The 11,001-nt window shown below is 44.1% G+C and overlaps 1 protein-coding gene across 2 annotated transcripts in view; it reads right to left on the bottom strand.

Annotated features, from left to right (window-relative positions):
- LOC109291933 (zinc finger protein 385B-like) overlaps positions 1-11,001 on the bottom strand; it is a 54,210-nt gene that overhangs the window by 18,801 nt on the left and 24,408 nt on the right. For both annotated transcript variants that reach the window (XM_019509175.1, XM_019509174.1), the window contains exons 5-8: positions 9,881-9,958; positions 6,754-6,890; positions 4,056-4,175; positions 3,491-3,521 (exon numbers count right to left, since the gene is read on the bottom strand). In XM_019509175.1, coding sequence (XP_019364720.1) covers positions 3,491-3,521; positions 4,056-4,175; positions 6,754-6,890; positions 9,881-9,958 — 366 coding nt within the window. The remainder of the gene's footprint in view (positions 1-3,490; positions 3,522-4,055; positions 4,176-6,753; positions 6,891-9,880; positions 9,959-11,001) is intronic.

Below are 11,001 nucleotides of genomic sequence, written 5' to 3'. Positions count from 1 at the left end.
TCCCCTCCCCCTCATGACAGGAGACAATTACCATCACTAAGTAATGCAGCTGAAAGTGCTGCTCTCCGAATGCAACATCTTATCCTTTGGTTCTCTCAAGTGCATAATACACAGTGGGCTGTTACTTAAGTGCCTTGCAGGTATCAAAGACAACATGTTCCTGAAGGGGGATTTTGCTCAGTTTGTAGGGCTGTGCCTTAACTCTAGTAGGGAAAGGATTGCCAACTATGTGACAGAAAATGACAAATGCATTCCAACCTTCTTAAGAGACCCTCTGCAAGGGGGTGGGGGTTGAACTGAGGCCCTCATAGGAAGGGAGGGAGTTGGGCAGGGCTGGGGCTGCTTGGGGCCCTAAGCTGCAATGCACGGCCACAAGGCCCCAGAACAGAGCGGGACAGGGGTGCAGGCAGCTCATCCAAGGGGTGGAGCCAGCTTCCTGCCACTGCACTCACTCCCAGGGGTCGGGGGGACCCATATCCCCAGATCTGTGCATGGGGTGGGGGTGGGCATGGGCTGCCTGTTGCAGGCCTCAGCTCCTGCCTTGCTGCCCTCCCCTGGGGCCTCCGCATCCCGGCAGGCGTGACTCAGTGAAGCCACGCAGGGATCTCCTTGCTGCTGCAAGCTCTGCACTGCCGTGACAATGGGTCCCCTGTGCACATGGCAGCAGCAGGGGCAGCAGCACGGGGTTGTACCCCTCACTGCTGCTGGGCGTGCAGGGGGCATGTCATGAGGTCACACCCACTGGGCTGCAGAGACCCCGAGGGAGGGGAGCAAGGCAGGAGCCCGAGCTCAGTGGGCAGCCTGTGCCCGCCCCACAAAAAGATCTTGGGGTCATGGGTCCACCCCCTGCCTCCCAGGAGTGCGTGCGGTGGTGGGGAACTGGCCCCTACCCCTGCCCAAGCTCACAGTATGAAGGCAGCAGGTGGGGAGCCAGGCTTCATGCACCACTCGGTTGCAGCAGCTGCCACCTCCTGCTGGGGGCAGGGGGCTGTGGACCCAAGTCCCTGGCCCCACTGCCCTGGCAGCTGAGAGCAGCGAGGGGCCTTTCATTTTAATCACTAATTTTGGGGGTTCTAAATCAAAGATTTTGTGAGGGGTGAGTCATCAGAGAATTCATAATCTTTTCTATTTTTTTAATTAGGGAAAACCAGGATCTCTGGAGATAACAGATCTGATTACCTAGCCATCCTCCCTATGGTCTCTCTGCAAGTTTGTGTATAGAGTCAAGCCCTCGCCTCTCCCTAAAAGTTCAAAGTTTCAAGCAGTTAAATGAACAGAGGACTGTTGGGGGTGGAGTAGATCTGGGCAAGGAGGAGGAGTCTGGATAAATGCAAGGAGGGAGCAGCAGCAGAAACAAAAGGGAAATATTTTGAGCAGAATATTCCAGAAGTCTTGAGTGATAGGATTTTGAGTATGGCCTTTCCATTGATTTAAGATCTAGTGAGGGACTGGTATGGTAGAAGGGAAAACTAGTATGGTAGAAGGGAAAAATCTAGAAGGGACTGGTATGGTAGAAGGAAAAACAGCTGGGGCTGTTCCTCCAGCCCCCAGCTAGGGGCTGGGGGAACAGGAGGAGGGCAGTCAGGCATTGGGAACCATGTGCATGTGTACACGTAAACAGGCATATGGCCTCCAGGATGCCTGGAGAGCAGCTCCCCACAGGTAAGTCTGGTGGAAAGGAGGGGGAATTCAGGTCCCAATAGGGAGGGAGTTAGGCAGAGCTGGTGCTGCTGCCCAGCCCAGACAGTACGTGGAGCTTGGGGCCTGGGGCCAGAATGCACGGCCACAGGGCCCCAGCAGGGAGTGGGATGGAGCCATGGGCAGCTCGTCTTGGGGGCCACACTGGCTCCCCACCACTGCATGCACTCCTGGTGGGGGCACGTGCCCCCCAGATCTGTGTGCAGGGCAGAGGCAGGCTGCCCACTGCGGCCTCGGGCTCCCTGCCATGATGCTTGACCCTTGGGGCCCAGTGGGTGGGACCCAGCTAACAGAGCAGAGTGGGGCTAACTGGGGAAGCTCCATGTTGCTGCAAGTCCTGTGCTGCTTTGGCAAGGTGCCCTCTGCCTGCCTGGCAGCAGTGGGGCTGGCTGTGCCTCTCGAGGCTCCTAGGCAGACAGGGGGTGCCTCACCAGGGCAGTGTGGGCCTTGCAGCAGCAAGGAGCTTCCCTGCCACACTGGGTCCTGCCTGCTTCACCACGGAGGCCCCAGGGGAGGGCTGCAGGGCAGAGAGCCCAAGCCCACAGCAGGCAGCCCACACCTGTCCCGCTCTGGCTGTACTGCCTATAGGGAAGGAGCAGCCTACCTCCGCACTCTGCTCCACTGCAGCAGATGCCAGCTCCTGTGGGTGGCAACCAGGGCTTGGGTGCTGTTGCAGTGGTCTGTGGACCCAGGTCCCTGGCTCTGTAGCCCTGACAGCTGGGGGTCCCCTCCGGCAGGGCTGGGGGGGGCAGAGAGGGCTGTTGGTGGGGAGTGAGGGGCACCAGCAAGGCCGGGGGAGCTGTGAGTGGGAACTGAGTGCCACCAGCATTGCTGGGGGGCTGTGGCTTGGGAGTGAGGGGCCTGGATTTGCATCCTGGTGAGCAAAGGGGGCAAGGGGAGCTCTGACTTTCCATGATAAAAAACCCAGAATGAAATACTAAAATTTATAGATATTTACAATTTATTATGGCAATTGAAGCACTGGTAGGCTTCCAAATTGCTTTAAAATTATAAATATATCAATAAAACATTGTGTTTAATTGATATCTATATATAGCGGCATTTCATTTTAAATGTAGATTTTGCGTTTTTAAATCAGAGAACGTGGTTAATTTATCAGATAATTTGCAATTTTTAAACAGAGAAAACCAGGATCCCAGGTAATCACTAACAGCTAAATCCACCCTCCCACTGATACCACTAAGTACCACTTCATACAACTGCTATCTTTTGTGTTACATTAATATGTACTTGATAATATATGTCAGATACTTATCTTCCTACTTGTACTGCAAATGCTACATTTATTTATAAAATTGGCTAGTTCAGTAGTCAGATACATTTATATGGTGTCATGACAGCTTGCATCTCATTACCAGCTCCACTGGGGGGCAGCGAAGTTCTCTAAAGAACTTAAAGTAAGGCTCAGCTGTGTATCTTCAACTTCCCAGGTCAGTCAGCAAGAAAAACGCTACATCAAACTTCAAAATACTGATACAATGTTGTCTGTTACACTGAAGTTAACTTTTCAGTTGCCTTAAAGTACTAAATATAGCCAGAAAACATATGCTATGTGCTTGCAAAATGTTTGAGGAACAGAAAAAAAGACTGACAATATGATCATTTATGTACAGTTATTATTAGCACACTGGAGACAAAACTTTGTAATGAGCAAGCTAATTTTAGTTAAAATAAGTGTAAAATCTGATAATCAAGAACAGTTGAACACATTTACATATGAAAGTTCAATAATGTCAATATATGAATATAATTTAAAAAAAAAACAACTTACAAGAGGTACTGGGTCTTGTATAACCTTCAGTCTAGGAAACAAAACAAGTTTCTTTAGGTTAGACTTCTTTGCTTGGATTATAATGGTAGCAATTATAATTAGTTATTTCCTACAGCCCAAACTGTTTCTGCTGTGGCGATACTCACTACTGTATTTGCCAGGACCTATTGGAAACCCATAGTTTTTACAATAATGAAAAATTTATAGTCAATATTACAAATTAGAATTTAGTCTTTCTAAAACAGAAGTCTGAGCATTCTAAAGTGTCATCCTTTCATTTTATCTTTAAAGCAATTTCATCCTTAAAACAATATATATATTTAAATCACTGAAACTAATCTTGTCAAGAAGTTTATGACAAAGTTTTGAGAAAAGTTTTTTCCTTTGATTTTGACCAACTTCAAATGAAGATGACAAGATGTATACTTTCTCAGAGTGTTTGTGAAACTGAGCTTTGTGTATTCTAAAAGTAATATTAAATAGGTCCAAATACCTAATTTTCCAGAACCCAGTTACACGTAGCTGAAAACCAAAAAAAGGAACACCTTCACTTTATCCAATTCACCTTAAACATTTTTAAGCCTTCAGTCTTCTCTATCTCTCTTGCTATTCGTCTGAAAAAAGAAACTTTGTCTTCTTTCATAGCTGGCATGTTTTTCTTTATTTTATCAGGATACTCTTTAGCCTGTCAATAAAAAAAAAAGTTTTATATTGGTTCAAATCTACATCATATAAACATCTGCTTAAAAATATCCTATAACTTTTTCTGGAGAGAAAGATGTATAAAATCTTGGCTATTACAGTTCTACATCAACTACTATAATATCACATAACTAATGGTCATTTAATGTGAAAACTATTCAAGCGTTTATTATAATTAAATTTGGATGCTGCACGAAATGAAAATGCCTTGAGCAACGCTGTAAAGCAGTGATTTTCAGCACTGTGGGCCAATCAACACGCTTGGATCCCAGATCAAGCACCGCACTGCCTCAGCCCTATATATGCCTGATCTAGGACATAGGGCCATGCTATCCATCTGTAGGGCTCCCTATAGGGACAGAAATTTGGCAGCTGGGGAGGGCAATTAATGCTGCTACAGCTCCATCGTTGCCAAATCTTTGGACTTGTGGGGAGCCCTGTGGGCCAGTGAACCAGAAGCCCCTGTCACTTTCAAGTAAAGAGTGCAGCAGGCCAAACCTGCTGCGTGGGTAGTGCTGCCAACTCTGTTTGAATCTATTCTGGGAGGTTTCCAGAATGCCAGAGTGCCCGTGACACACAATGCAAGTGTGCCCACATACTTGAATATATCCGTTATGGATTACAGTGAGTAAACTTTACGTCAGGAAGGCAAATGCACATTACTATTACATTTTTAAAGCTCACTGGACTACTATATAAATTTGATTCAACATTTAATATTTATTTTAATCAATGCCTTATCATTCATCTCCTGGGCGACTCTCCTGGAGATATATACCCAATTCCTGGAGACTCCTGGGCAATCCTGGAAGGTTAGAAACCCTGTGTGTGGGGCAGCAGCAGACGAGCACAGGCTAGCCATTTGGCAAAGGGAAAACCCGTGTGTGGGGCTGGGGAACCACATGACCAAAAGGGGTGGGGCTTAGGAGGCATATAAGCCCAGGGCCTGAGGCAAGGCAGGCACTGGGGCCCTGCATATTGCACTGAGTGGAGCTCCAGGGAGAGAGGGGAAGAAAGAGCCCCCCACTGAGGCACCCGGTGCCTCAGCATGGGGGCTCTGCAGTGCAGAGACAGGGGAGCAGGCAGCCCTGGGTAAATGGAAACCCTACTGCAGCAGAGCTGCCTGCTCCCCCATCACTATGTTTGTCCCAGGGAATGCCACTTTGGCATGGCTTGTGCCACTTTTCTTTTTCAGCCCCCCCCATTACTAGGAAATCCCAGTAGCAAGTTTTGCCCTGGTGCTGCAAATCAGCAGCACTGTGCACAGATTAGTATGCAACTTATGTGGGTTGCAGCAGTGCAAAGAGGTTTGTGTTGCCACGAACCACACATGCCTATATGTCTGGATCCAGCCTATGGGGCAAAACAGACTGGCTGGTCAAAGACCTAGGGCTCACTTCGGGACCCAGGGCAGCTTCCCTATACTCCAGAAGAAACATCAAGGTGTGGCAGGAAAAGCTGGAGGGAGGGGACCCTGAGGAGCCAGAGTGGGGCAGGAGTCACTGGGTTACCAGGGGGCATCATGTCCACCCCTGGGGCCAGAACTTTTCTACAGCCAGAAAACAATGTTCCACAGGCCAGAACTGGCCTGAGAGCCAGGGATTGATCATAACTGCTGTAAAAGCACCACTGCTGCCTGAAGACTTATACTTAGAACTTAGAGCAAGAATGTAGATCAGACAAGAGAGAAAAATGTGGATTTTGAAAGAGGTAGCTGAATGCTACATCATTTAAAGAACAAAACACATATACAATCTATAAACCACTATAGAGCAGAGAGAGAACATTTATATAAGTAACTTACCACAGGGTAAAAGGTAATGAGGCTACCATGCATCAGATAATCTTATATTATTTACCCATATGCACATGCTCTTTCATCATTAACTGGAAGCTAAACTGCAGTAACCTGCTCCTCTTTCATGAAGGTCCAAACTAGTAGCTTTGCTTCCATTTACCATGAAGTAAGAATATGTAAATGAACAGTCACTGGAAGCTTAGTAAAGTCTTGCACCCTTTTAATCAATGGCAAATATGTTCATCCAGACGTATTCCTATCTTGTTTATTCTCTGCAACCAGATCTTTTAAAGACTGACAGCACAGTAGGGTTAAAATACTCAATGTATTTAATGGAATCACAAAAATGTCAACTGATCTCTAACACACAGCACATACCATAATATACCAAACGGCAACTGACAGCATCCAGGAAACCACAAACCCAGGTATAACTGGAGCTCCCCAATCACCTTTCTTAGTAACTCTGCAGATGGACCAAGTGGTCACTTCAGTCACTCTTGGAGGGCAATGCCTTTTTGTCACAAGTAGTCTACCTTATCTCGTTACCAATCTCTTGAACAAAATCCCAGTTACTACCAATTTAAAGTAGAAGTGCTGCTGTATCTTTATTTGTACTCTGTAGCACTCTCTGTATACTTGTTATTAACTCAGCTGGAGTCTTTAAAACACTGCTGTAATAAACCAATAATTTATGAAAAAACTAAATAATGAAAATAACTTTTAAAAAAAGATACTTAGTCAAATGTATGACACTACTTACAACATATGCTCTTCTATGTTTATAGCCACTAAGATGTTCTATCATGGGTGCCATCTGTGTATTAAAATCACACAATTTACATTCATAATGTGGCTCTCTTCTCCCTGCAAATCTGATTTCAACCACATGCTCTAAACCTGTGAAAGCAAAGTTAATTGCAAATTATATTCTTAAACTGTTCAATGACAATATGATAAAACTCAGTACTAAAGAGACTGTTGTAGTTTAGACATTTCAACATTTCCTTGGAATTACCCGATAAGAGTTGGGGTTTTTTTTCATTAGAGAAAACTCTTGGTAAGAGGCAAACTAAGAAACAGACCTGTCTGGTAAATTGCTTACTTTGGTAGGATCACTATACTTAGATATTTAGGTTCATGAAGTAGCTGATGCAGAAAAAGGAAAAGCAAAGCACCAGGAAGATAGCCATCGTAGTAGTAAAAGAACTGAAGCAATTTTAGTAAGCTATTTTTATTTTTTGTTCCTCCTTATAAGTGCAGCCTAATTTTAATCATCTATACCACAGTGACAGGTAAAAAAAATTGTGGATGGAAAGGTAAGAAATATTACATAAAAGCCTACATTAAAAGAAAGTAGTTCTTTCTGTATTATGATAGGCACATGCCATTTTTCCATGGGCCCACCATCTTATTCAGTGTACGGGATAGACCATGCTCCGAATACAAATCAAGGTTGTGTAGTGTTCCTAGTCAATTGTCTGTCTTTCTCATTTCATGTAATGAAAGGGGCAGTGGACTGCAGAAAGAGAAAGAATCTCACACGGCTAAAGAAATGTAAAGGGTCTTTGGAGAACTGGATATCATACCTGCTTTTGCCAAAGCATTCCTATGAAATACTGACGAAGTCCCTTAAAACTTAACTTTTCTTAGACAAATCACTGATTACACACCCCTCATTTTCTGGGTGCCCAACTCAAAATCCTGGATTCCAATCTGCAGGAGTGATGGGGAGATTAATACTTGTGGCAGAAGCCAATGGCAGCTATGGTCTTGACGTATACAATACAGCACAATACTGAAATACTTTAATTATAAAAAAAAAAAAAGATCCTAGATGTCTTACATCTGGTATAAAACTTTGACCTTAAATTCTGTCCCTTGAGACTACTCTAACCAAACCAACAAGTCTCATCTCTATCTCACCACTCAATCCCAGTCTCCTATTTTAACCAGCCTTTCATGCAGTTTGAACCTTCCCACCCTGCCAGTTTCCTGTCCCCAATCACTTCCAATTTCAATCTCTTCTACCTGCCCCAGGCTCCCTGCTCCAGTTTACTTGCTCTCTTAATTAACGTGCACCTCTTGTCTGCCCTTCATTCCAGTTGGTGAATTCCTCTTCTGTGTTGCCTGAGAATTAACACATGGCACGGGGGATGGATGCAGAAAGCAGAGATATGGGCTGTATACACATGCTCAAACGATATGGGAGATTTCTCCCTAGTTTGTTTTCCTGGTAGGAAAAAAAACAACTTACCTGGGGACCCCTGAAAAGATGTGTACGCAGAGCTGTTGTGAAACCAGGGGACCCCTAAGCACACATCTCACCCTGCTCTGCAGGCTCCCTGGCAACAGATGACAGCAGTGCACAGGGCAGCCCTGATAGCCTGTGATGCAGTCTGGGTCAGCCAGTGTCTTCCTGCAGCACAAGGTAGGGATTGTAAAGGGACTCCCTGCTCAGATGCAGCAGTAGAGTCCAGCCCAAGTGACAGTGTCCCTGGACCCATGGGAGCAAAGCAAGCCAGAGGACTGTGCTGTGGCTTCTCTACATGTATCTTCTGAGAAAAGTTTGACTTTCTGGGAGAAGCCCTGTGAGGAGCCATTTAACCCTGGTTGTTCTTAGGTTATTTTTCACCTGGAGCAGTCATTTTTGCTCAAGGAAAGAAAAAAAATCCTGAATGTCTGTACATTTGGTTTCTACTGGGAGAGCAGCAACTCTCCCCATAGACACTGGATGTCTGTATGTGGACAGTTTATGTACTACCAGACCTGTTATCCTAGCAGCTGGGGGAAGCTTTGCTTTTCCTCTTCACTTTTAGGCTAAGCACCCCTAGGACTGACAGAATCAGAAAGTTTTGAGGCTAATCTATTAGTCTGTGCTATCTACACTTTTCAAAAAGTGACCTTGGTCAAATCTGGGTAACATTTACCAAGAGAGCAGCAAAAACACATCCCTGACACAAAAATGCAACCCCCTATGTAAACCGTATGATTTCTATGAATTTTATAAATACACTAAACTCTTCTCTATAAAACAGAAGCAAAACTTAAGGGCAAACAATGCACTGTCAGAAGTGGCTAAAACATTTTATGAAACTACTTTCCAGGAAAACGTTTAGCCTGAAGCAGATACCTTGCAGGGAAATATCACTATGAACAATTAAGGTTTGTCCAAGTTATAAGCGATTGAAAACTAAGGTACCATCACATGAAGGGTTCAGCAACCTTAAAACAGACAGTAGTTCCAGCTCCACTTACAACAACAGTTTCTAATAATGCTACATGTTGTTGATATTAACTATCAGGGTATCTATAACTGCCCAATTTTACACTTTATAGGATAAGCTTATTTTAAGCCTGTTCACTGAATTGTGTTCCAATACTACAAACTAGCAGCTAGCCACTAGAAACAGTAGCAGAAACCTAAGTTAAAGTTAGATTTTTTAAGGAAGCAGTAATATCTGAAACAGAGGAACCTGCTGATGACTAACTAATCTAGTCTGTACTATTATTGAGAATGTATTTTAAGGATGATAGCAAAGGATAAAAAGTAGTGCTATGACTGCTAAAGAAAACCATTAAAGTAAAGAAGAATTGTGTAACATCTCAGTAGATGAGATATTTGCTGAAACATCATTAGATAAAACCTATATGGATAATCATGCTAAATTTGGTGCACATCTCCTGCAAGACAGCAGAAATAAATGCAGTAGGTGGAGTTAAATATATCAAAGGATAATTACCAGAGAAACAAGTTGCCTAACAATAGCAGGTCCCATCTTTAGAGAGTGATGGCTCAGATTGAAAACAGGCAATAAAATAAAGTGCACTATTGGAAATTAAAGTTTAAAAGCAAAGGAAAGCTAATTTGAATAAAACAAAACACTTACCAACTAGAGGTTCTTCTCTTTTGGGATCCTGCATAAAATCCTTTAGACAGGTTATGTCCTTTGTAAGTTTTCGCTTTACTAATGGAAACAAAAATACAAGAGATGTTGCAGACCACATTCACCATGAAATACAAGATTATACATAGCTTCTAGAAGAAATTTAATAGGCTCAGAGTGAATTTTAATTAGGAAATAGAAAACAAAAAGATTTCTCTTCATAGCAGTATGCAAACATGCTTGGTATCAGTGGTGCATTCTTATTCTGGGCAGCTCATCTGTAGCTGAGAAACTGAGAATTCAGTAAAAGTAATTAAACCTCCAAGTTACTGATTTATGAACAAAACTGAATGAAGTTCTAAAATTTAAAAAAAATACTTCAGCAATGTCAGAGGTTCTACATAGGATCTACCAAGGTAAGATTTCAGAGCTTGATAATCTGCACCTCAAGCAAAGAACTCAGCAGTTTTCCACCATATACAAACTCTACACAGGATTTATAGAACTCTTAAGGAAGGACCCAAAACAGCATAATAGGAAGCCTGTCCAGCCTGATGGCCTGAGATAATGTTCTCAAGCAGACCTGATAATAACAATACCCCCACCCCTTTTCAAAGATGTTCTCCTTGGACATACGCAATTCATAGAAACATACAGTGTAACACTACTTGACCAAAAACAATGTTTCTGTAATCCCATGGTACTCAAGATTTTGGCCCCATGGGCCAGATGAGTGGCACAGGGCCAATCCACAGGCCAGATCAAGCCTCAAATGCTAGGACTGTGGTCCACACTCCTGAATAGTCTCACAGGTCAGGATTGGGCCCGGTGGCCTGCGCTGCTCTCATCTAGCCCTGTAAACCAGGATCAGATGCCCAATCGAGTATGCAGGGCCCGGGGATCCCCATGGGTCCAGAAGTTTGAGAGCAGTAGCATTGCTTTCCTGCCTCCAAATTTCCATTCCCATGGCAAGCCCTGTGAGCTGGATGACAGTGCTTGCAGCTGGATCTGGCTGGATTAGCACTAAACTCAGAATTTAAATTAATCCTTCGCAAAACAAATACAAGGTACGGCACTGAGATTAAGATTCTCTCCTCATTTGATATTACACTAGCAAACTGCAC

This window comes from Gavialis gangeticus, unplaced genomic scaffold (assembly GCF_001723915.1).
Source record: "Gavialis gangeticus isolate Ggan-Ray unplaced genomic scaffold, GavGan_comp1, whole genome shotgun sequence".
Lineage (NCBI taxonomy): Eukaryota > Metazoa > Chordata > Crocodylia > Gavialidae > Gavialis > Gavialis gangeticus.
Note: the sequence above shows the minus strand (reverse complement) of the source record. Positions and strands in the feature narration are given on the sequence as shown.